Raw genomic sequence first — 25,375 nt, forward strand, 5'->3', positions numbered from 1 at the left:
CCTGCGTCCCTGCAGAGCACACAGATGCGCGCATTGTTGAAAGCCACAGTGCAGCAGCAGTAAGACCTGATTTGATTTAGATTTTTTGGTGTATAAAGACTATCAGCTTTGCAGTGATGATAGGACTGCTTCACATGTAGCACCTCTGTGCAGCCAAACGCTAGGACTGAAACTGGTTTCACACCTTCACATTTACAGCAGCTAAACGCTTTTGCCGCAAGGTTAGAAGGAGAAGGTAAAAAACCCCCAAAGGCTTTTACAGCTTCAATATTTGCCACACTTGATTGTTTAGTTTATATCATGCAGATTACGGTTTATAAGGGGTCAATAATAGAGTGTTTTGTTGCCTGTTGCATCTCCCCTAAAATCTTGAGAGTTTGAGCAACAAAATACAACTCAAAAGAACAAACTGCTTAGCTGACAGAGGATATTGTGGCTAAACAGACTCTGGCTTGCTTTAATATTATAAGTTATCAGGCTGGTGTTTGAAAACTTTGCTTCAAACAGCCCGAATCAACGACCGAAGGCTGTTTTATTCTAAAAACAGTGAAGGCTTTGAACTGAACCCATCACAGATAATATTTTAAAGTAAAATAAATTAAAAAAAATCCCAGAGGCTATAAAATAATAGGGACATTTCTCAGAATGTGTGTTTCTTCACAAGATGCATCCTGCATGAATCAAGGAGATGTTTTCAGTCTGCAGGACAGAGAAAAGACTGGGTGGTTTGTCGGTGGTGATCATGGAGGAAAAAGATGGTACAAGACAAGGAAAGCATTTCAAGCCAGCATGAGGCAGTCTGGAGATTTTAATTTACCCCCCCCCCACCAAGCAAGTGATGCAAGTGGGTCGGTGAAGGAGGACAAAACTGCTGAAAAGTGGGCAATAAAAGGCAGGACTGACAGCTCAGTACCAGGTTTTTTTTTTTTTTTTTCCTAGGATAATGTTCTGGCGACAGAAAAAGGACAAAGTGGAGCTTCTCCAGTCTGAGCAGACATTTGTTTAGCATTGAAGACATAAACATTTAAATCAAAAGTACCTCCCATTTTCAGAAAGTGGATTTTGAGATACGTCTGAGATATTTCAGCACAGCCAGGACAGAAAGCAAAAAACAAAAACTACAGCGTGAACAGATGAAGACAATGACTGGATCATTTGAAAGTGGTCAAGAAGCTGTTTCAGTGAAATCTTACTAAAAACCAGTGAAGACAATAGATAGGAGGCTTCAATGTCCTTTTTTAAAACCATGAATCCGGATTTATGACGTGAGTGAGATAAAAATGGTATCAATGAATAGCTATCACCACTGTTTAAAAACCTGCCAAAAATGTCATACTTCTCCACTGCTGGTGAATTTTATGGGGACTCTGATTTCACTTTGCAGCAGGACTTGGCACCTGCTCACACCACAACACCATTAAGCATTTATTGGGTATCAAGAGGAAGATTAGAGGCACAACACCCAACAATGCTGGCTATAAAAAGAAACTGGGCTTCCTTAATAATTCATCAACTAAATTGAATGAATTATGTTTTTTGAATGGAGGACCAACAGACCGAAAAAGAAAAGAATTTTCTATTGTTTTGATTTTTTTTTTTTTTTGAGGACTTGAATTATGTGTTTCCACAAAATTGTAGATATATACATTCCTCTTTATTTAATGAATTGAATAATAATTGAACTGAATCCTTTTATTTACTGGAGAGACATTTGGGTGGTGTCACAGGTTGTTGAGATGCTCCTTTATCAGAAGTTCAAACATATTGAGTTTATCATGATGGAAGAGTTTTGAGTGGCAAGACTAAAGAATGATCATTTTCTAGAGCACAGAAAATGATCATTTCCCCCTTTTTGCGTGTCTGTATGCATGTTTATTTGCAACTATGTTCATTTATGTTGCCCCTAATCAACTGCAATGTGGAATTTAACTCATTTAATTTAGATGAGGATTAGTGTGTCTTCTCCTTTTTGACTGGTTTGCAATTTGCAAATCGAGTGAGTCGAGCTTCACCTGTTGCCAAACATCAGCACACTTTTGGTGCGCTGCGCATATATTGCATCGGTTTAACCTCCGCAAATTGGAGGAGTGTGCGGAGAAGAAAAAACACAACCAGATCTTGTTATTGGTGGTGACTTGGGAGGAGGAGCGGCAGAATGAAAGAGAGCACGCTTCATTAAGACTACATGTGGCTGGAGCAGACGGCTGGAGAGAGAGAGAGACAGAGACAGAGACAGAGAGACAGAGAGAGGAGCGCCGCCACATCCAGCGTGTCTGGATCAGATGAGCGGGAGTCACCCAGGATTCCCTTGAAACTGCTGTCCGCGGGGAAACAAACAGGATTAGATGGCGAAGATGTCATTCCAGCCTCGTTGACTGGGGTAAAATCAAGGCTTATCGCTTCCTCTGCTGCTGCTGCTGCTCAATCTGCTTTTACAGAAGAGCGCATTCTGTCATCAATTTGTTTTTTTGTTTTTGTTTTTGTTTTGTTTTTTTTGCTTTTTTATTTCTCGTTTTTTGTCAAGATGCCGAAATGGGGAGGAAGAAAAGTGAACTAGGTTCTGCCAGCAACAGACCGAAAGAACAAGATGCGAGATAGGAGCCAGTAAGAACCATGGCTGGATTCATTTGGTAGCGATTTTCACTTTTATCATTGTTTGCTTAAACTCCAAGGAGAGATAAAATAATAATAATAATAATAAATGCATTCCGTTCTGTTTTGTTTCATTGGATTTTAGACCACCATCTGGCCGGTCGACGCAGGATCACAGAGCTGATCAACAGGCTGCGTGCTCAAAGTTTGACGTGTCATTTCGGTCTTTGTTTCCCAGTTTGGCTTTCAGAAAGCTAATGCCAGGCTATGCACTGAACCCAAAGGCCAAGTCACAGTCTGCCTTTTGGATACCCGCCCCGACCTTCGCTGTTTGTATCCAACACAGAAACGTGCCGTGAAGGTGAACTTTGCGCAGCGTGATTCCCCCCCAGTCGTCACCTGCTTGATATTTTTTCCCGAAAATATCAGGGACTGTCGCCGAGGGTCTGTCAGAACTCCGGAGAGCGAGGCTCTATGAAGATCGCGACACGGTTGTTGCTTTCCCCTCGCAGAAATGCCAGTGCGCGCCGTGACCACCAGGTTCATGTACAAGGGGCTTTGCACTATCCCAGATGTCCTCTCTTACCGGACCCCAGTTCACCTGCCCGAGGACGAAGTGGAAGGTGAGCTTTGGCGCATTTTGCCTCATTGATTGTGAAAGTGTTTGGTGGTTAAGACCTCTTGTTGTGAGATTTGAGAGTTGGGGTTGCCTGGATTCATGCGGCTTTTCAGCACGCTGGAGAGCTCCTCTCCTCTCGCTGTGCGCTTCTTCCTCTTAACCAAAGAGGAAATCTTGTTGCGCACAGACAGAAGAAACAGAAGGTGGATTCAAAGAATTGTGCACATTCTCAAGGCAGGACTGAGAAATCACATGCCTTGAGGTCAGAATCGCTTTTTCCAAGTACTTTAGATGCACAATTAGCTTTTTAACTATCACGAAACTCGATGAATCAATAGAACATTTATTCATCTTATGAGAATTGATTTGTCTGGAGGCAACATCTTAATTGCTACCGGCGTGGTTGTAAGTCATTTGGGTTTAGTCCAAGTGACAAACCTGGGGGACCAGAAAGAGGTCTGGTTATAATATTAATCTTCTCCTTAATAAGAGGTATAGCACATCTTTTAGGGGGAAAATGTGGGGGAATTTTGAATTGCAACACTAAATTATTAATAAACTTTAAAAAAAAAAAGACCAGCAATATCACACGTTTCTTAAACTATCCAATGAAGTAGGAGCTGCAATTGTAACCCAGGTGCATCTCTGTTAGGAACGGTGGTTTTGTTTTGCTACGTGGCTCTCAGAAGGAGAAAGCACAGCTGGCAGAGAATAGGAACAAAGCCAGGCAGCCTGCAATAAAGAGATTCACACGATAAGATTAGATATCACATAGTCTCCCCCCCATTCCTTTCCTTCCTCATCTTCTTCTTCTTTTTTTGTCTATAGGTTGCCCACACATAACAGCATGCCCTTGCTTTGAACCCGTTTTGACATTGAAAATCCACAATCTGCGGTGAGGACATCAATTTAATTAAATGATTGGATTTATGGACAAGCAGGAATTTAGAATAACTGTGACGTGCCTTTTGTAAGGACAAAGCTTTTTTTTGGTCATTTGGAGTCATTAAATATGCAGAACAATCAGGCAGGCCAATTAAACCTTAATTTATTTACCCAGAAAATATTCACTGAGCACGTAATGCACAGGTAGATTAACTTTGCTTTGCAAACAGCAATTTTCTGCTTATTACAGGGAACCTCACTCAGTGTAGCTGAGTGAAACTAGCAGGTTTCGGTTTTTTCTCCTCTGTCTAACAGGTCCAGGACCCGTCTGTTGGCATGAATCTGGAAGCTCCCACCTGCCCTTTAATGCCTCTCCTGCACCACCTTCACACACACTGCAGCAGGAGTGTCTAAATGAATGTTGTCAGCACTGCAGTCCCTAACAAAAATTCCAACTTTCTACAAAAAAGATCAAAGATAATCATCATATAAATACCAGTTTATCCACAAAACCTATAATTAATGCAACATAGAAGCTCACTGATTGCTCATCTCATGTAATTACGCTCCTCTAATCATATTTAGGGTAACTGCTCTACGCGTGGAAGGTTTTGGTGGATATTCCCAGTCAGATTTAGCACATTGAGATTCACCCCCAAACCTGATTACAGCACACTGATAGATAGCAAATAAAAACTCTCATTAATTTAACTCTTTCACTCATGCTGTGCTGGCCATATTTCCATGTTGAAATAATCATTACAGTTTAGGTCCTTGTAAAATCATTTGTTTCCCCCAATCCATCACAATGATTCAGACACCAACAGCACCTCTTGCTTCATCTAAATGTCTAGATTTAGATGAAGCAATTCTTACTGTATATGAATAATTTATACACAGACAGTGATATCTGATTAAATCAGCGGGAACTTCTCTCGGTGACATTGTGGCAGGGACACGTGGAAAAGAAAGCCCACACTGACAAACACAACGCAAGGACAGAGGGACCTTGCATCCTGTGCAAAGATAAATGTTGCACAATGGTCAGCGTATAAAACAAAGTGCCTCAGATAAACAACTTCAAGAAATTCATTTTAGAAAAATGGAAATCATTGTTGCGGCAGTGAGCCAGCAGTAACACACTGAAATGTGTAAAAATATTGTTTTCAAACAGCAGAAGCCACAGATTAATGCAGTCAGGCTGAAGCAGGACATCTGAGACAAATTAGAAAAATATGTATGAACAAGGTATGTTTCATTGGAACAAATAAACATTAAGCTACAATAGGACAGAGCAAATTTAAGTCGAATTCAGCTTATTCAAAGCACAAATTCCACTTAATAAATTTATGGAAATTAACATCATTTGACACGGTTGTGTAATATTATTTTTCTGGTTGCTAGCCTTGCCACCTTGCAGCAAAAACCTGTTGGCCTGCAAGAACTTTGCATGCTCTCTTCGTGTTTGTGTGGATCCAGGAACTTTGGCTGGATAGTTGATAAGCAGAACAAATACCTCTGGATTTTTGTTGATAAAGTTATTGCCCTTTATATTCTCTGTTCTTATTTGTTTTCTGTTCCTTTGTTTATTTCTCCATACATACACTTCGTCTAATCAAATTCAAATGGTTAATTTCTTTCTGTTTTTCTTTCACATTATTTCCTCTTCTGCTTTGTTCCCCAGCAGCTCATTGTGGCAATTCCTCTGTTTGGTTCGTGATTGTTTAATCGGTCAGGACACCTGTTGACTTGAAATTTTCTGCCCAGAATCCGTTTTGGGGCTTTTCTATCGAGCTGTTAATTAAAGGTGTTCGGTTTCCCTCTAGGCTGCCTCCTGTGAGTCCTGCATTTGGCCCACGTGTTTCTTCCCCCGTATGACAGCAGTGCAGGCTGGTTCACAACTTGCAAATACCACAGCTGTCACTTTTTGTGCAACTGAATAAATGTTTATTCAATAAAGAAGAATCATCAGTGTCTCCCTTTTGACACATGGCATTTTTACTATGCTAGAAAATAATCTTTATAATTATAAAACATCCAACTGTGGGGATTTTCATGACAAGAATTAAGGGGCAGCACTCGGTGTAAAGGAGCAGGCAATCCGAATATGGAGGCTGTTAGTCCTCCCTTGTCTTTCTTTACATCTTCTTTCTGAATGCAGCAAATACAAGCCATCTACAAGTCTTTGTCACAGTTTTGGCTGGACATTTAACCTGTCTTCTTGTCATACTGACTCAGTTTTTAAGCAGAATAGACTAGATTTTCAATTAGATTAAGATTAATTCTTGCCTGTTTCCAGGACCAGTTTTTATCTGTCCGTTTTTCAACAGTTTATGAGTTGATTTGAGGCAGGGCTGACAAATTTCCATATGCTTCTCCTTTTTCAATATTCTGTCAGCTTTGTGGACAGTATCAATGGGAGTTAAACTCTCCCTCAGCATGATGCTGCCACCTCCGTTTTTGACAGAAAAACTTCACTTTGAACCCTTCAAACACTCCTTGTTATCATATCCTTCCATAGGCTGCTCTGCTTTTCCATGTGGGCAGAGATGCACATTGAATATGCTGGTGGCATAAAAATAATTGGAAGAAATTACTTATTAAAAAAAAGAGGGCCACAGCACAGAATTATTTATTGTATGTTTCAATGCCTAATTTGAATTGTTGAAATGAATAAAACATGGGCGACTATTCTATTTAAAACATATCCACAAAGATGATCTCATTATTTCTGGCATCTCAAGCCCTTTGCTCTATTCAAGCAGGCATTTTATATGAATACCAATCATAGGTGTAATAAATTGACCATCACATGGAGTGCTGCTTCCACATTTTCTGGCAGAACCGTAACAAACACGTCAGTGACACCAGTGAGGAATAGACTAATGCAGGGACCTGATGGGAGAGGATATTGTCTTCACTTGGAGAGATTTAAGGAGGCAGATGAAGTGCTTACAGCGCCTAATGGGTCTGCTGTTTCCAGGGGATACAATCTGAGCAGATGGTTACCTGAGCGGGTCGGGTCAGCGGCGAGTCTTTGGGCCTTTTCTCTCACCTTCTGCACTTTATGTCCCTATCAGAAACCCTGATTTGTTTTGGTTTTAATTGTTAAGACACATTGCTCTGTAAACTTGATTATATTTGTAACACATGAAAAAAAAATAAAATGTTGAAAAGTTTGAAAATGAACCCTTCACATCTAAGAATTGAGTCATAAGCTGTGGTTAAAGCACCAACATCAACGCAATATGCAATGGTAACTGAGGAATGAAGCAGTGATAGCAACATCTTCAGCTCAAACATGAACACATGAGGTGAAGAATTATGCTGCGATTTTCCCAGTGATAAAGAGGAAGTCCTAGAAATGTTGAGCAATGAGAAACGCATAATAGACCATACACAGCAAATCCAGCAGGCCCAAATTAGCAGAGCCTGTTTCTCTGCAATGGGACGGTCCCATCTGGGAGTGATGAGAGACAATGACATCGAAGTGTTGCTTATGCACAGGGTGTTTGGTCTCAACGTGGCGAAGGAGTTTGAAGCTTCATTGCCTCATTAGCGAGCCGGTCACCATATCATGCAGAGCAGCTTGGAATGTGGGAATCACCTACCAGGATAAATCCAGTCTCCTGTCTCTTCTGGGCCTTTTTCCTTCACAGTCAAACTCTCCAAAGACATCTGATCTGTTTCTGACTCATTTTGCTGCTTGTGGCTCAATGGTGGTGCTCAAGACGTAACCGAGAGAAGGATTTTCAAAATAATACATAATTATACTGACTCAAATCATACATAAAACGAAAATATTTAATTATTTTTTGCGTGGCCCGGGACCAGTATTGGTATTGTGCTAAGGGATTTAAAAATACTCTTCAGAGCACAAAACAGGTTTTCCTTACAAAACAGATCAACACTGATTTAAAATTTGTGGTTCTTTGGGATCAAACACTGCCATTTATTGGGCGGGAGAAGCGTGAAAACTGATTGGGATTTATGTCTAACATTTTCCAGATTATTAGGATTTTTTAACTCTAAGTTATGTTATTTGACCTATAATGTGTTTTGGATGAGCACGCTCTCTATATGAAGAGACCTTTAATTAAACTTCTTAAAACATTCAGGCTTTTTATAGGAACTAAGTGATGTTCATTTTGTTATCATGTCACATTTATTTGGGATCTTTCCTCTTGATGAGTGTGGACTCTGCTTAAAGTGGGCATCATTCTTATGCCAAGTGTCTCCCCATTTAATGAGGACTATATTAAAAGCTCCGTCCAAAGCCATTATAAATGACCATTTGGGGAAACTAAATATAGCCATAATATTTCAGATAATGTGTGGTGAGAAAAGAGAAATAAACCCTGATTATATATTTTAATATTTTAACGTTCAAGCTATAAAACATGTTTCACAAATCCTGCCGTGATTAACTCTTCAGGAATATTCTGCAATTTATTCAATTTCGACACAGTCCCACAGAGATTTGTCACAGCAATTTGACGAAAAAGAGCAAGCCAAAATTATGACGTGACAGTAAAGATAAAGAATCCTGTTGGATTCCACGCACTGAAATCAATAACTTGCATTGAACAGGCAGACATGTTAACTACCACACGTGTTGCCACAGATAAGCCTGTCGTTTTATGGCTGAGCGGATGTGACTTCCCAGCATTTACTGCCCAGGAGGTGTCTGCGAGTTTGTAGCGCTCCGTGGTGCATTGATGACAGAGGATGTGAGCAATATTTATAGTTCGTAGCCAGCAGGAGAATCCCCCAGACGTACAGCATTGTAGTGGAGTGCAGTCTTCCACTTTGTATGCAAAGCTGTCCTCTTTTGTGCTGACAAATGCTGCTTCTTTGCAGTAAAATTGGAAGCAGATGAATGTACTGCATTTGTGTATTAATGTATGTTGATGGAAATTTGAACCTTTGGTGGGATTTCCTGTCCAGCTCTCGTTTGGTTTTAGGAGTCAGTCTTGATTTGTTGCGTTGAACACACAACAACGAGCTTTTAAAACTGTGATGTGTAAAAATTGAATGCTGTGGCATTTTATTTTGATGTAAAATGTTTGTTGTGTTATCAGACGCGTTTGCCCCAACTCTCTGTTTATTTTCCTTTTCTTAGTCAGGTTCTCATTTATGAGACAGAACTTAACTCATAAAAACATATCTGGTTGCTGAACAAGCAAATAAAATCTGTTTGTGATCTTTCTGCACCGAACAACTGCTGTAGTTCAAGCAACCCCTGAATACTAACTTATGACTATATGAGAGGCACAAAAGAGAGGTGATATATTGACCCAACGTCAAACAGGCTTTTTATCAGCATCCTTTCAGCAGGACAGAATATTTTTTGCTCTGTTTTCTCATTGTCAACAATGAGAACATTAATCAGTGCACAAGAAACTACATATCTTTTAAAAAGCAAATTTGACCGAAACAGCAACAGCTTCACAAAAATGTAAATAATTACTTAGCTAAGGGGACATGTGAAATGTCTGACTTGTAATCATAATCTGAGTCCAGTGAAAGCACCAGGTGGTGAATTCAAATACTTTTTGACAGCAGGATTGTTTTTAGCTGCAGGCTTTGCATAGCACAACCACTTGCTGTCAAGTAACTCTGCATGAGTCGGTTATAGTTGGAGGGAATTACAGTCAGATTGTGGGGGGAGAAAAAAGAAGAAGTTATCAAATTAAATATTTCTACTGCCATTATTTGTGTAGGCCATTGAAAGATCGTTTGTCACACCTTTACATAAAGATGGAGACAAATTGGTTGTTTTCCCACCTTTAATTTGAGTGTATTTATTTATTGATGATGAGGGGAATCTGATGTTAAGGATTATTTATTTTTAACAAAATAACAGATGCAACACTTATTGTTAACCCTAACAGCAGCTTTAACATCTAAAACGTTCTCAGTGCTGACACCTAAATCGGGGGTTTCAGCAATGTAATAAAAAAATGCTCTTTATTAATATATTGGACAATTTGGCAAAGTCTGAAGAGACTCCACCTCCCTCGTCAAAAAAGAAATTTGATTTGTTATCTACTACTTGAGCTGTTTCAACCAATAAATGTATTTTATTTTTTACATTTTCTTGTTATTCTGTTGATTTAGGTCTTGAAAGAATTAGCTTTCACCGAAACATATAAAACGGGTCTTTGCAATGCTTTAATATTTTGTAACATTCCCAGAGTCGTATTTATATGGATACAGAGTTATTACATCTAGACACATTAGTTGTTTGTGCTGTCGCTGCTATTTATTTATGACTCATGTTTTCATCTCAGTTCTAATCAGAAAATGTCATGTCAGGACAAACCTTTGACTCATCTACAACTAAATATATTTATTATTTAACTTTTAGAGGGGAAAACAATCTTCTTCTGAAGCCACTTAAATCACCTCTGGATGTGAAAGGATGCTGTTTTGATTTAGAGAAAAAGTTTTCATTTACATCTCTTTCATCTTTTTAAAGAATGTCTTTCTTCTTTCTAAGACTGACTCAAATGTTCCTGTTTGATCTTCATTGAGGGAAATTATTCTTTTTTTTTCTAATCTGCTGTTTAGTTTTGAGAAATGAACGGATAATATCATTGCTAATCTAGTTCAGAGTCACGTAAAGTTGACACAAACTTGACACAAAACATTTTGAAAGGTTTTTGCTGGGTATTTGTAACTTTTAATGCTCAGGTGCTGCCTGTTGTACGCTTCTGTTCGGGTTCCCGTGGAGCAGAGACTTCATCTACCTCCTGCTGAATCGAGTCTATTACGATATCGCTCAGTGTCATGGTCGTTAGTGAAGGTGAGGAGGGTTTTATGTAGCAAACTGGACAGTCCCAGTGGGGTGTTCCCGGTGCTTGGTGGATGCCTTCTCTCAAGGATAATGTTTGCTGTTTGTTTAGAAGTCAACAACTGTCACAGGGATTTTCCACAATTTGCACTGCAGAGAAAAGCAGTAATTCAAATCACAAAAAGACAACAATATTTATAATATAGCGTAGTTTGTTTCTGTTCATTTTAGTCACTATGTAATACAGCTTACAGAAAACTGAAAATGAAGATTTGAGTTCTTCTTTGAATAAATAAAAGGAATGGATAATCCAGAAAAACACATTCAATGGCCTACACATTCATGGGAAAACTGTTGAGTTAGCAACTGTCCTGCAGACCATCAGGTTGAGTTAGAAAAGATCATTCTTTAGAAGCTGTGTGGTATCTCAGCACATTCACAGAAAGTCAAGTGGAAGGATAACATGGGCTGGAAAAGCTCCACAAGCAGCAGGGATATCCTCAACCTTCAGAGCCTTGTTAACCAAAATCTGCACTGCTAGTGGAGCCAGAACCACCACAAGAACCACCAGATACAGATATACTCAAGACAAGGATAGAACTGTACAACCAATTGTAAAATCATTCCTGATGCAGAAATAATATGATATCACCCTGTTACATGTCACAGGACAGTGGAGTAGACTTTTGACTTGACAGTTGTCCTGTAAACAGTCACTGATGCCCTTAACAAGGAGGATACAAGCCAAAAAACAGGCCGGCTGATTACAGATGATAGTATTTGAACACATCGATGGAAAGTTAAGAGGAAGGAAAAGTGTGGACACAAAAGGTGCACAAGCAAAGGTGATAAAACTGGGATCAATTCTATAGCTGATCCCAGCGACATTTATTTTTCCTGATAGCCTTTTTCTGAATTTTTTAATTGTAGGAATTAATTAGGTGTAAGCCTTTAATTACCCAATGAATGGACTTTTTTGTTGTTCTTTTTGGGGTTGTTTGGTGTTAGAAACTAAAAAACTATCTTCATTTTGACTTAATTAGACAGGAACAAGCTAAAATTGTAAGCAAACATCAATATCACAGCATACAGTCCAATTTGGTCCCAATTGTAGTGCAGAGCAATCATGATCAGTCCAGTTGATCATGTAATAATCGAAAAGAAAGCACAGCTATCTGGACTGAGTCCCTGGCAGTTCCTAATCTTGACCAAGCATGTGGTGACAGTGGAGAGGAACTACACCCTGTTGGCAGGAAGAATCCTCCAGCAGTAACAGACTCACTATGAGCAGCCATCTGCTACAAGCAGCTGGTGCTTGACAGAATAGAAAGGAGTCAAAGGATACAGATATACTGCTCCAATTGCTACGTTGCTGTTTTTGTTTAAGAGAGAAGATAAGATGGCTGCTTTCTAGGTATGGAGGCACCAATCCTCAATGCAGCTCGATGCCCAATCGCAGGACATTTACATACCTTCCCTTTCTTGGCTCCTGGCCCTTATTCCTGCCAACAACAACACAATCAGAGTTTCAAGTGCAGCTTCATCTGGTTTGAAAATCTGGGATTTCCCCTATAATCTATATGCTGGGGCTTCAGTCGCTTTTCTGCCTCGGGCAAGAAGGACTTATGCTCTGCCAGTCTACAGCAGCTGCTAGTCTGCAGCAGTTGGCATCTTGGCATCAACTTTTAATGTGAGCCAGTTTGTGATTGATGTTTTCAGCTTCAAAATCGTGCAGCATGAATCGGACTGTGGGACGGTGAGAAAGGTCAACGCGATCTATTGGTCTTCATGTTCAGTTTGAGTTCAAATGAAAGGTCAGCAAACCTTTCAACCCAGATTTATTTTTTCTAGCGTTTGAAAAAACGTGAAATATACTCAAGGGATGTAAAGTATAAATTGTCCTTGTTTCTCTGGTCTTTCTCGAGCTCCAGATCCAGTCAAATAAAGATAACTAAAAGTGTATTCTAGATAAACACAGACAAGATAAAACAATCCAGGAAACAATCAGCAATAGGACATTTTTAGAAAGGTCAGTGCTGTGTTATATGTTAGTTGGAGAGATTAAAGAGCTTCCAGAATATTCTTAAATGAAGGTAATCATTTGATACCAATTTTTAATATCTCTGAATGCTTTAATTGCCATTACAAGTAAAGAAGTTCAACTATGACATTACAGTTATAGAAACTTTGTCATTCAGGTAAGTCCTTTTTTAAACATCATCCAGTTTTCTGAACAAACAGGAGAAATCGGTTATTTTTTACCTGGGAGAGAAAAAAATCGAACCTTCCTTTTACAAAACTCACTAATTGGCTTTAATGGATGAGGAGTTTAGTTTCAGGCATAAGATTAAGGGCACTCAATTTATACCCATCATCACGCCCTGCCAACCCTCTGCGCTGATATGTCACAGTTTAAAACAGGTTCTACAGTTTGGTAGAGTAAACCAAGTTCCTCTTGCAACCGATTTTGCACTTTTATAGAAAAGACAAATGTTTTTGTTATTTTTCTAACATTTAAAACCCATAGAATTACATTGTGTTAGCTGAGGGTTCAACATTTTTGCTCTCATTTCATTTTTTATCGTACTGGTTTAGTGCACTGCTGTTTCTAAGTACTTCAAATACAGTAGAACAACTGACGGTATGTTTTTTTTTTCTGATTGTCCTTTTATCTAGTATTTCTGAACCGTTCTTCACTGGATAAAACAGTAGGTTTTCTTTTTTTCTTATTTAGACCTTGAGTACAGTTTTAGAGCAAACGCTGATGCAGTTTTTTGTAATTCAGTGACTCCGTACAGAAGAAGTGAGCTGGCCTTGGCTTTAGATCACTGAGCTGCTGAAAGCTTGTAGCACTACAAGGTTATGCAGATTGTCAGATGAAGGACACAATCAAAGCTGAGTGTGTTGAATGCATTCAGCTGACATATAAAACCTCCCTTTTTTAGTATCTGCCATTTTTTATTCTTTTTATTCTACTGTGACTTACATCTCTATTTGTGCTTTTCTGTTTAAGAAATTATAACGATGCATTAAAATTTTTATGTTTTATATTCTTACAAATATGTTGAAAGGATTATGTTACTTTTGCTGTGATTTTGAATTTCAGTTTGCTTTGGTAGTATTTGTGTTCAAATAGAACATCAGAAACTTATTTAAACATTTATATTTTGTAATCCTTTAATGTATCTTAATGCAACAGAAACATTTGCATCTCAAGCTTATCAGTTATTTAATATTTTTCTTATTGAAGCTGCTATTTGTTCGTCCTTCTGAAAATGCTTCTTCACAAGTAAATCCATCAATAGTGTGGCTGCTGCCCAGCTGGCTGGCTGAATTCATTATTTGACTCTGGCACCAGAGGTCGCGACACTGAATCTCAGACGGCGCTTCGGGACGATAAGAAAACTCAAGCAGTGCTCTTGGCTGTAATTTAGACAAATATATTACGCCTGATATGTCAAGGAACTGTAAAGAGCGTGTCGCTTGACCAGAAGCACCTCAATTTACTCACTTCTGTTTTTTGTTTGTTTTTTTTCCCCCAGTGTATAAATTCAAACTAGGACAGTACACCTCAATCTATCTGCCAAGTTCCAGTGATTTATGTACACACAAGATAAATTGCACTTGCATGCAAATTATGTTAGCAAAGTTACATATGCGCATGCTAATGAGCTCTATTTATTCTAAAAGCTCTCAACTTGAGCACGGTTTAGTGAATGTCTATTTTGGAACCGATACTCAAGAAAGAAAAAGACCAAACATTTAGATAATTGTCATCTTGAAACTTGATGGAAGAGAATGACTAAGCCCACATCATTCATGCATTAGACTGGAGTCGATTTGATGCATGAATTCAATTTTATTTTCTGTTCTTCCTATCAGATTTCCTTAACCCATTGCCTGTTTATTGACTTTCTTAATATAAAGACATGAAAAATCGATCGTTTTCAGTAAAATAAAAAACAAAGCACCACCTTTAGCCAGAGTAACTTGAAATAGTCTTTTTATATGTAATTTTCTAAATTTTTCTCATTGCTGCAGAGTAATCTTGGACCATTCTTCTTTACAACATTGCTTTAGTTCATTCGGAACACAAATTCAATCAGGTAGAGGCTTGGAGTTTGACTAGGCCACTGCACCACTTTTTTCTCCAGATTGTTCCGGATTAATTGTTCTGGCCTCAGATTTGACTTTTGAACACTACAGTTTATTACTCCAGATTCTGCCAAAGAAACCTAAATCTTCACCACTAGATGAAGTATTGATTTGGTTTGTTTTCACCAAGCATGTTTCTATGCATTATAGCAAGCCTGGCATCTTTGGAAATATTGATACCTGTTTTAAATATGTTCCCTTCCAGATTCATGGGCAGCAACATTTGCTTCATTGATGTTTTTTTTTCCCTTCTTGACATTGTGTCGACGCATTCTCCTGGTTATATATGCACACTTTCTGGCGAACAGGTGATCGATATATTTGATCAGGAGTGTCTGCCTTCTCTTTTCTTATGGAACAGGAATGGGTGTGTGTTGGCTTCTTTAATCATGAGTGAAGTCATTTATTTTTTTGGAATCCAATTTCTGTTTTTTTTTCTCTTTTTTTAATGACTATTTGAATCGGCCCGTTTGTTTGAGATCCTGCATCAATAAGAACCAGTTAGTTCGGCGCCTTTGATGTGCAGTTCTGCCCTTTTTCCACCACTTCAAACAGAATACTTTGATGCAGAGCAAGAGGAGCCAAATGCAAATCTTTCTGGCTTATTTAGAAAGTTTACAACTAATTAGAAACAAATAATCCTTCTCAATGCTTCCTATTACAACCAGTATTACTTTGGTTATGGTGACGAGTGGTGCAGAAGGTGCAGCTTATAAATGTGGACAAAACAATCTTTAATAGCTGCAATTAGCAATAAAATTGCCACAAACAAACAGCTTACAAATTGTTCTTTTTGCTAGAATACTAAAGGAATAGTTTAAAATGAAGATAGCGACAAAAAAGCTCCAAAATAAAAAATTAAACATGTAGCAAGTGACAAAAACACATTTTGATTAGTACTTCATTCTGTTTTATCTTTATGTGTTTCTTGAGCATAATATTTGGATTATATTTATTACTATAACAATTATGTTTTGTGGACAGTGGCACTTTTGGAAGACCAAAGTAAAAAATAATCCTGCTAAAATTCAAGCGCTTTTTCTTGCCTCAGGTAAAGTTCAGTTTGCCCTGCTGTAGAGCTTGCTGCTAAAGAAACTTTAAAAAGCAATGGAGTTTAACTTGTATGAGCTCTTATCATTAGAATGAGACAAATATGCTTTTGGCCTGGACTGGAGACCACAGTAAAGTCTCAAAACTAGACGACACGTTGACTCAGTGAGGGAGATTGTGACCAAAATGAACTGCCTGAAATTCTCTGCAGAGGCTGCATAAGCTGCTATAAACTTCTAATTTGAACAGTTTGTAGCTGTGTATTTTACCCATCATGTGTGACTGAAACATCTTTAAAAGACTGAAAAGAAAAAGAGCCAATATAAACTAGTAACACCGTGTGAATATGCTTGTTCCACAGAGATTCGGGAAGCTTTCAAAGTATTTGACAGAGATGGGAACGGCTTTATCTCAAAGCAGGAGTTGGGAATGGCCATGCGCTCACTGGGCTACATGCCGAATGAGGTGGAGCTGGAGGTTATCATCCAAAGACTCGACATGGATGGTCCGTCTCTCACTCTTTTTCTGCTGCATACGGTCTGGTACATGAGCTCTGCTGTGACAAGTTTCTGTCTGTTACATCAGGTGACGGCCAGGTTGGCTTTGAGGAATTTGTCACATTGCTTGGTCCGAAGCTCTCTGCTGCTGGGATGCCTGACAAGTTCCACGGTGCAGACTTTGACTCCGTGTTTTGGAAGGTAGACTCAGTCATCACCGGTATTTTAAGGAATAATAATTCAATCAATTAGAGTAGGCTGCTGTTGTCACGTTGCAAAATTGGAGTTATTACAGAAAATCCTGCCAGTCATTCTGATACTGGAATTGACTTATTGTAATTTTAACTTCAAAAATTCCCTTTTAATCATGCAACACATTTGATCCAGAAACAAAATTTCATCAGTTGTCTCAGGAAGATGTGAAAAAAAAAAGTAATTTGAAAGAATCTGAGACAGAGCTAAGACAGAAGTGAGTTCCTTTGTCTTTTGAACAGTGTCTGATCAAAGCTGGCGATCAGGGATGGGAGAGTGGAGGGGAAATTTCTCCTCCTAATTATTTTCTGTGTTCCCAGTGCGACATGCAAAAACTGACAGTAGACGAGCTGAAAAGACTCCTGTACGACACTTTCCGTGACCATCTCACCATGAAAGACATTGAGAACATCATCATGACTGAGGAAAACCACCTGAACAGTCCGGAGTCTCACGTAGATATTGACAGTATGTTCAATCAATTTCCTCTTTTTTTTAATCTTCTTTGACATGTCCAAGCTGTGCTAAGACTGAGTGATGCACTGATGTTGTTTTTCTTTTCCTAAATTTCTTCACAGCAAGCCCAACGCAGCAGGAAAAACACACATGTGTGCGCAAAAGCCTGATTTGTGCCTTCGCAATTGCATTCATCATCAGCGTCATGCTCATTGCAGCAAATCAAATGCTCCGCAGAGGAATGAAGTAAATTAATGGTGCCAGCAGGACATAAAGGGATCCTACGTTGGGGAAAAAGAAAACCATTAACCAAAAAAAGCTCTCATTTTCTGTTTTACATCATAGTTGAAATGATGCTTTCACAGCCTTTCTCTACAGCATTAAGGATCAAATGATGTCACAGTGGTTGTAAGAGACCGCTTCTCACAGCTTACCAAGATGAAAACGAGAAATGAACTACAAGGGCTGATTAGTGTTACCAACACGTTTGGAAAAGAAATTGAAGCAGAAATCAGAATGTAACTTTAATACTCTAGAGCTCAAGAGCACAGCATGTGCTGAAAAGTAGTTGTGGTGCATGAAATCCTTCAGTTCTGTAGTGAAGCTCATATCCATCTGGAATGCACCAAATAACCAAGTACCAATGACAGTAATAAAGCAATAATAATGTGAACCACATATTGTTTCACTTTAGGTTACAGTAAACCCAGATTCCATTGCACATTTATTGGCACCACTGGTTTTATATTTTTGTCTTGCAAATCTAGGTATCAAGGTAGATTTAATTTCCATTACTCTAATTGTGACTTCATACACAGGTATAAAGCTTACGAAGATACACGTAATCCTTAGTATTGGAAAAATGGGAAAACATGCTATTTATGTTAGAAAGATGTGTGTTTTAGGTTAGGTAATGGCTTTTCAGTCTGCAATACCAAATCACAAGGTTCTAGGATTACAGAAGGTCTGCAATCTCTCCAGACCTTCTGGATATTGTGGTTTCTTCATGTGCTTCATTCAATGCAGTTCAGCCGACAGGTTTTCTAGGCTTTACAATAAGTCTGGACATTGAGATTATGGTTGGTTTAATGTCTGGTGAACCACTTTCACATCTATTTAGGGATGTTTGTTCCCTACTATCTTCTTAATCCATATTTTTGTTTTAAACAATGCAGTATTTTGAACAGGTTGCCATACCATGAACCTTATTTGTCAGAATTTCAGTTGTTTTAAGCATTTTGGTGGCTTTTTTTTTTTCCTTCTATCAACTATTTTCTTACTTATGAAACACATCTGCTTAAATGTCATGTATTCTCTACTTTCTATTTTGACAAATGAGTTTATTTATACTCCAAAGAATATTAGGTTATCAGATATTCTGATCAATTGAATAAGTATAAATTAATAAATTATTTCATCAGATTTATTTGTGGGATCAATCAGAGGTGTGTCAAGGTGTGTAGCAAGTACCTGTAAATTTAAGATATTATTCCCACCAGCGAATAAATATATAATAAAAAGCTACATTTTTATAAGATTTTCAATGTTAAATTATGATATTGCAATAAAAAATAAATAAAAATATTTACTTTAAGGCCTTTCACACTTCTTGAACTGGGATGCCAGTAGGTTTTGAGGGTTCTGCTAAAACTTCACGTCCCAGAAAAGTGTTGATCTCTTATCCATCGCACAAATCAAGAGATTTTATGCTCACAACCTGCCTTCAATTCATTCAAATCCCAGTTTGCACATTTCAAATCTGTGCATTTATACCACACTTTCAAAATGAGCATCAGCAAAGACAATTTAGCTGCAGAGTGACCCATTTAGAATAAATAGAACCGTGTTTAGAACATGTATTACCTGTGATATTTATAGCAAATGAATATGATGTATTCTATGCGGCACACTTGCATGTCAAGAAATAAATGTGTGTTGTATGTGGGTGATATAGATCTTTGAGGTATTTGTTCAAATAATTATGCAATTTGTTAAGTGATAATTGCAAAAAAAATTAAAAATGTGACATTTTCTTGTAAATGTCATTTTTGTCAATGTGCAAACAATATCAAAATACTAAATTCTTTGCAGTATGCTGTGAAAAATGATTTAACATATCATGGGGGGAAAAGTTATTTTCTGGCTTTTACATAGAGTACTTAGACGACATATTTAATTATATGACATCATTATATTTTCTTATACTTGAATGAGGTATACATTAAATCAATGTTATTTTGTTATCGATATATGCATAAAGTTTTATAAAAACATACAAAAAACCCACAAAAAAATAATGTGTCTGGACATTCAGATACAAGTTCTGTATATTGAGGCCAAGCACTTACATTAACTTTTAAGATTTGTTAACTTTTAAGGTTTTCTTCAGATTTTACTAAACGATTCTTATTCATTTCTTAAGTCAGTTCAGTTTCTCAAAGCTCTACCACAAAGTGAACAGCATGGGTAGGTGAGAATCACTCTGGCAATAAAATATTTATTTTATTCAATGTAGCAGTTTGGTGTAAAAAATGATTTATATGACATTGCTTTACCTCTTCATGTGAACATATCATGTAAAAATGAGCGTTATGTGGATATAAAATGTAGTCGCTGTGCCAAATATTGTCCAATGATGCACTGTATTAACAAATATTGTCCTGTTTTATGTGTTGATGTATTAATGAGATTAAATATTAAGTCTACTTGGTCAAAAATGATTTAAACTTTGAAAGGATTTCAAAGTTTAGCTAACTAACGTAATTCTTTTAGGTCAAAGCATTGTGCCATCCAACTGTGATACATTAACTATGATTTTACAATGTAAAGAAATATCTGCTGTTTTATTTTATTTTCCCTCTGTAAAGATCACTGCATCAATTTATACACTATTGTAAGTGTTGTCAAGATGCATGTAGTCCAATAAAAACAAGTGCAATAAAAATCTTGTAGCGCTGTCTCTACTAAAAAAAAAATAAATGAAGGTGAGGAAGCTGCAGAGATGCAGGGTTTATTGAGGACATTTGCATGCTGTCAAATCAGAAAGACAAATGATTCAATTATGAAGGGAAAATATGGTGAAAATTGGGCATATGCATGAGACCTCGGGTTAGAAAAACAGTGTGATTCTGAATATATTATATATTCAAACATGTTGCCTGAAATAAGTGCAACCATCAGCAAAATACATCAAACTGCAGCTATTAGGAAGAATCATAGATTGAAAAATAACTGGCAATGTTTTTTGGAGCTTTTTAAAACAACTGCATATTTCAAGATCAACCATTCAAACAATCAATCATTGGTAAACACAAGATATCACCACAAAGTCCAGAAGGAGAACCAAATTGCCAATCTTAGAAGAAAAAGATTGGTGGAGATGTGCCTGAAAAAGTCAGGAACCACAAAGGATCAGACCTATTTTGAAGTTTGATAAACAATGTCATTGTTCACATTGAAACAACTTTTACACTCTCATTAATTGAAAGGCACAAAAAGAAAACAAAAAGTCATTGGCTTCAAAATAAATGGCTCAAAGCTTGACAGAAATTTCAAGCTGCCCAGAAGAAGCCAATTGCAAACGGCTGAATTATTTGTCTCCAATAACAGCAATTTCCAAGTATGGTGCTGGCTGTGATCACGACAAAACAAAACACTTCAACAGCTAGACGACCAAACATGGACATAGACAGATGTTCCAACAAGGCAATCCCAAAACCTCATCCAAACATGAGTCGAAATAGCTTAAGTTTGCTTACATTAAGCTTCTGGAATAATCATCTCAAAGCTTTAATTCAAGTTTTAAGTAGGAGCTGAGCCAGAAAACCAGCCAATTTAAATTAACTCTACAAATTCAGCTAACAAAAGCTTCCTACATTTCTGTTAAGACGTTGAGAAAGCTTGTCCTGACACCCACTGAAAAGTTAAAATACATGACCGCCAGAGTGATTGTCAATCCTTCCTGTACCAACATAAAAACCGTCTTTTCTGAGGTCACCTGTTAACCTAACATGACTGTTTCTCAACTGTGGAAGGAAGTCAGTTCCGTTTCAAAAGCACCTGTATAATCTAATGAAAACAAATAAAACAATACATATTTTGTAATTTTTTTTCCTTCTTTTATTAATCTTCACAATAACTTAAAATCCCTTATATTTTTTGCTTCAGTACAGCAATGTAAATGTTAGTAAACAGATGTATTTCAGGGGATTCCAAATATGCCTGGTGGATTCTTGCTCAAACTTTTTCCTTCAATCTGAAGTTAGACATTTAGCAGAATTTTATATCACCTGAAAACATGAGCATATCCTCAAACAAAAATGTGAAAAAGTCTCTTTAAAATAAATGTCCCTCTAAAGACATCATGTACCTAGTTATTGGGATTCGAACCCTGGAATGAATGTTCTTCAGCTCCACTCGCTGCTTGCGCTGACTCTCCATCCACCTAGAGGAGGAGGCAACAGTGAGGGTGGGAGGTCAGGAATGGAGAAGAGTTGTGGAGGAATATCACTTTCTGCTTCATCCTCCTCATTGTCCTCCTTGGTTTTTGAGTCTCTGCAGAGATAAATAATTAAACGATTGAATTCAAAATGAACAGAACCAATAATTAGGTATGCGAACCATGTAGACCAAAGTATTAAAGTGAAAAGGAATGCACATACCCTTTGCTACCAAGAGCAGCTTGCTTCTTTTCCCTTCTGGAGAGCCATTCCTCTATACTTCGCCCAGAGATAATTCTGTCCTCAGAGTCCTCTTTGTATTGTCTTTCCTCTTAAAATAAAGAAATATTGCATTCATTACAATAGAAAAATTAAATACATTTGTGTTTCATTAATATCTTTGAATATGTTGAGCATTTCTTTAGTTTTAGTGTTAATCTTTCATTTAAAAAAAAAATTAAAACCACATTGCCTGTTGTGTCAATAGGATTTTTTTTCTTTTAAATAAGACCAAAAATGGTGTCATTATAAAAGAAACCATCACTTCTGAAATTCATATCTACACCTAAAATCATATGGTACACAGCACCACCTTGTGGCCACTAATTACCTTCCATGTGTCTTTTTAAGTTGAACAGATCCTCTTCAGACATGTGAGAAAATCTGCAGTTTGGGCCAAAATCGCATATTCCTAAAAAAAAAAAAAAAAAAAAAAAAAAAAAAAAATTACTGTGTAAAATAACACTAAATTTTATTATTTTATTATCAAATATGATTGGATAGTATTTTTTTTTTTTTTTGGAGAATATTAGTTTTTTTGTTTGAACATTTTTTTCACCTTTTTGGAGAAACTTCCTGCAGGGTTTCTTTATTTGCTCATCATGGAGAACAGCAGCAGAATCTGTAAGAATTAGAAAACAGTTCTGTGTCCCTTATAGTTGCTTATGAAGCTTTGCACTGTAAATGTCAATATTGGGGATCCCAAATAAAAGCTCACATATATATTCTTGCTTGTTATCGGTGAAAATGAAGAATTCATCTTGTCCCAATTCGGCTTGTCTTTCAATAATATATTCAAACTAAAATAGTTAAACTTTGATTTAACTCATCAATTCCATGCAATGAACACTGATTGTAAAAAATGTACTGCAGACTCCTTGGTAGAGGTAGCAGTTTAGAAGTTGACAGAAAAACAACATATTTGTGGCTTGTTTCCTGGTGGGATCTGCTTTCAGGTAATTGTCCACTGATCACGTTTCTCATTTAGGAGTTAACTAAAATGGTAACTAGAAGAAAAAGCACATCAAACAAATGTCACAAATTCCTCCTCATCTCACCTCTGAATTGGTCAAACCAGGCCTTCTTCGCTCTGTGATGCTGAACACCATTTAGATGTTTCTTCCTGTTGTGCATGTTGTCCTGAAAGGACCGGTCACAGTAGTCACAGTAATACCGCTTCCCCATGGTGCTCCACTCAGAGGGCTGTCAATAAGTGAGAGAGTAAGCAGAGAGAAAAAAAGACTAGAACAGAAATAACATTTCTGCTAGATGATGGTGAATGAAGATTTCCCTCATTTGTCTTGGTATATCAGCTTCTAGGTATTAATACAAATATTAAATAAATGTTTCCATCAGTCTGTCAAGGATTTAGACAAACCAGCCATAGTGACACTGAATTGTTTAAAAAATAATCAGAATTTATTACAAAAGCGTCAAAAACGTTTTCCAAAATTATGAATTGGGCCCAAAACTGAGGTCAGCATGACAGACTTCAACACAAGCACAAACTTACCTAACAAACAAGACATCAGGCGAACTTAAATAGTGGCTAATCAGACAAATAACTAACACACACGCACACAATTCTTAAACAGCAAACAAATACTGGTCAAAACAACATTAAGCGATTTTAAATTAAACAAATACTTCTGGAAAAGAAGTAGCTGTTTTGGAAACCATCTGGAACATTAAGTGGTTTACTAATATGCCCTCTGACATACCGTTAAATGTTAATTGTCCTTATACAGCACTGACAAAACTCCACTGTGGCTCTTAAGCGTTTGCTATAACATGTACCAACATTTCAAAATCAAAACACGGCTTTTCTGCGGTCACTAAAACATGTTTGTAGCTTTTAGCTGGTAGCTGTGAATAAGCTGGGAAAACGGAGACCTGAGCAGAGGAAGTTGTCATGTGTGTCCACTTCCGCTATTGCGCAGTGCACATTACACCGACGACATGGCGCTGGCTAAGACCGTCTACAATCTCCTCTTCAGGAGGACGTCCACCTTCGCTGTGACCATCATGGTCGGAGCCGTCTTATTTGAGCGGGTGTTTGACCAAGGCGGTGACGCGATTTTTGAGCAGATGAACCGCGGGGTAGGTCCATCCCTGGTTGTTTTTATCGGCGCTGACCTTGTGAGGACAGGACGAAGCTACTGTTAGCTTAGCTTGGCTAGCCGAGTCTGTTAATGACTGTTGGTTAAGTTTCGTCTTTTTGTATGAAGTATCTAATATTACCTCATTGTGACTCGTTACAGAAACTATGGAAACACATCAAACACAACTATGAGAACAAAGAAGAGTAGGACGCCACCCTCGGATTCATAAGGCTGGAGTGCTAATGTGTTGTCCAGTTTCCATCATCATATATTCCTGGATTCAGCACCTGAATGAAGCAGCTGTCATCTTGGACAATGTGCACTAAGTCATGCCCAGGCTGGAGGAGGCTCTGAGAGGACCTGCGGAGGCTGCAAGGCTTTCCCGACCACCAGGGAAATGGATCAAAGCTCGTCCTTTACCCTTGAAGATGTTTCTATTGATTTCATTGTCTTCAGATTGTAAATTGTTATATTAAACATGTTTCAGTGTCATGCAGGGCTTTTGTTTTGTTTTCTTCTTGTGTTCTAGTTAACTTAAATGTCTATGTCAAAGTGTCTCTATTGCATTTGATAAAGTAACTGCTTTATTTCTCTTACAAGAAAGCCTGTTGCACTGTTTAAGGTTTTTATGCAGTCTGGAAAACCAGTCTTTCCCTAGTTTGAATAAGTAGGAGGAAATAGGAATATAGTAAAATAATTACATCAGACTATTCTCTATCCCATTGTCTAATTGCTACATCTTTGTGATGTCTCCCTCATGATGTGATACAGTGACTTTAAACTGATGGGGTTTTGAAAGTAGAGTATTGCTTAAACATGGACATGGTGTGACATAAAACCCCAGGTATAACTATGACAATATAAACTTAATACATGCTTTGAATAACGCTAACCATATATTTTGCAAAACAACACAGGTGCAATAATTTAGTTTATTGCCCAAGTCAAAATTATATTGTATTAATAAAAGGTAACTGGTAATATTATGTGAGATTAGCCACACCTTCTGGAGGCTTTGCATGCAGGTGACTATTAGTCCTCCAGGTTTCTCACTAACACTACAGGTAATCAAACCCATGGCAGTTCTAGCCAGGGGTTTCTAATCATTTACAGTCGACCCAAAGTGGCACCAGTGTCCAGATGAGCACTTGCATTGGATAAGGCATTTAGTTTTGGCCAGAACTCTGAATGCTGATAAAGACAAAAACGCAACAGACCAATAAAGTTTCAAAGAAAGTCTGACTTTGATTTAG

The 25,375-nt window shown here is 37.7% G+C and overlaps 3 protein-coding genes across 4 annotated transcripts; 2 read left to right on the plus strand and 1 right to left on the minus strand.

Annotated features, from left to right (window-relative positions):
- Window positions 1–2,033: 2,033 nt before the first annotated feature.
- On the plus strand, window positions 2,034–20,229 carry cabp7b (calcium binding protein 7b). 2 transcript variants are annotated; one of them, XM_055040438.1, is made up of 6 exons: window positions 2,034–2,630; window positions 2,738–3,215; window positions 16,459–16,602; window positions 16,683–16,795; window positions 17,167–17,314; window positions 17,425–20,229. In XM_055040438.1, the coding sequence occupies exons 2-6, from the start codon at window positions 3,107–3,109 to the stop codon at window positions 17,550–17,552; spliced, it is 642 nt and encodes a 213-aa protein (XP_054896413.1). In that variant the 5' UTR covers window positions 2,034–2,630; window positions 2,738–3,106; the 3' UTR covers window positions 17,553–20,229. The 2 variants fall into 2 exon arrangements, with proteins under 2 accessions (XP_054896413.1, XP_054896414.1); XM_055040439.1 differs by having other exon boundaries at window positions 2,034–2,604.
- Window positions 20,230–20,298: 69 nt separating this feature from the next.
- On the minus strand, window positions 20,299–23,921 carry zmat5 (zinc finger, matrin-type 5). The gene is made up of 6 exons (XM_055040441.1): window positions 23,742–23,921; window positions 23,079–23,223; window positions 22,580–22,642; window positions 22,352–22,432; window positions 21,964–22,072; window positions 20,299–21,856 (listed from the first exon to the last, which is right to left on the minus strand). The coding sequence occupies exons 2-6, from the start codon at window positions 23,203–23,205 to the stop codon at window positions 21,709–21,711; spliced, it is 528 nt and encodes a 175-aa protein (XP_054896416.1). The 5' UTR covers window positions 23,206–23,223; window positions 23,742–23,921; the 3' UTR covers window positions 20,299–21,708.
- Window positions 23,922–23,960: 39 nt separating this feature from the next.
- Window positions 23,961–24,614, plus strand: LOC129366526 (cytochrome b-c1 complex subunit 9). The gene is made up of 2 exons (XM_055040442.1): window positions 23,961–24,120; window positions 24,282–24,614. The coding sequence occupies exons 1-2, from the start codon at window positions 23,980–23,982 to the stop codon at window positions 24,327–24,329; spliced, it is 189 nt and encodes a 62-aa protein (XP_054896417.1). The 5' UTR covers window positions 23,961–23,979; the 3' UTR covers window positions 24,330–24,614.
- The last annotated feature ends 761 nt before the right edge of the window (window positions 24,615–25,375 follow it).

The sequence above is a fragment of the Poeciliopsis prolifica genome, unplaced genomic scaffold (genome assembly GCF_027474105.1).
Source record: "Poeciliopsis prolifica strain line A6 unplaced genomic scaffold, Auburn_PproV2 SCAFFOLD015, whole genome shotgun sequence".
NCBI classification, from domain to species: Eukaryota; Metazoa; Chordata; class Actinopteri; order Cyprinodontiformes; family Poeciliidae; genus Poeciliopsis; species Poeciliopsis prolifica.

Excerpts from the sequence above, each read along its gene's own strand:
- zmat5 (XM_055040441.1), bottom strand. The coding sequence starts at position 23,205 with ATGGGGAAGCGGTATTACTGTGACTACTGTGACCGGTCCTTTCAGGAC. Across the intron at positions 22,643-23,078 it reads CTGGTTTGACCAATTCAGAG|ATTCTGCTGCTGTTCTCCAT; the intron begins GTGAGATGAGGA and ends TAATTCTTACAG. Across the intron at positions 22,433-22,579 it reads CAGGAAGTTTCTCCAAAAAG|GAATATGCGATTTTGGCCCA; the intron begins GTGAAAAAAATG and ends TTTTTTTTTTAG.
- LOC129366526 (XM_055040442.1), top strand. The coding sequence starts at position 23,980 with ATGGCGCTGGCTAAGACCGTCTACAATCTCCTCTTCAGGAGGACGTCC. Across the intron at positions 24,121-24,281 it reads TTGAGCAGATGAACCGCGGG|AAACTATGGAAACACATCAA; the intron begins GTAGGTCCATCC and ends GACTCGTTACAG.
- cabp7b (XM_055040438.1), top strand. The coding sequence starts at position 3,107 with ATGCCAGTGCGCGCCGTGACCACCAGGTTCATGTACAAGGGGCTTTGC. Across the intron at positions 3,216-16,458 it reads GCCCGAGGACGAAGTGGAAG|AGATTCGGGAAGCTTTCAAA; the intron begins GTGAGCTTTGGC and ends CTTGTTCCACAG. Across the intron at positions 16,796-17,166 it reads TTGACTCCGTGTTTTGGAAG|TGCGACATGCAAAAACTGAC; the intron begins GTAGACTCAGTC and ends CTGTGTTCCCAG.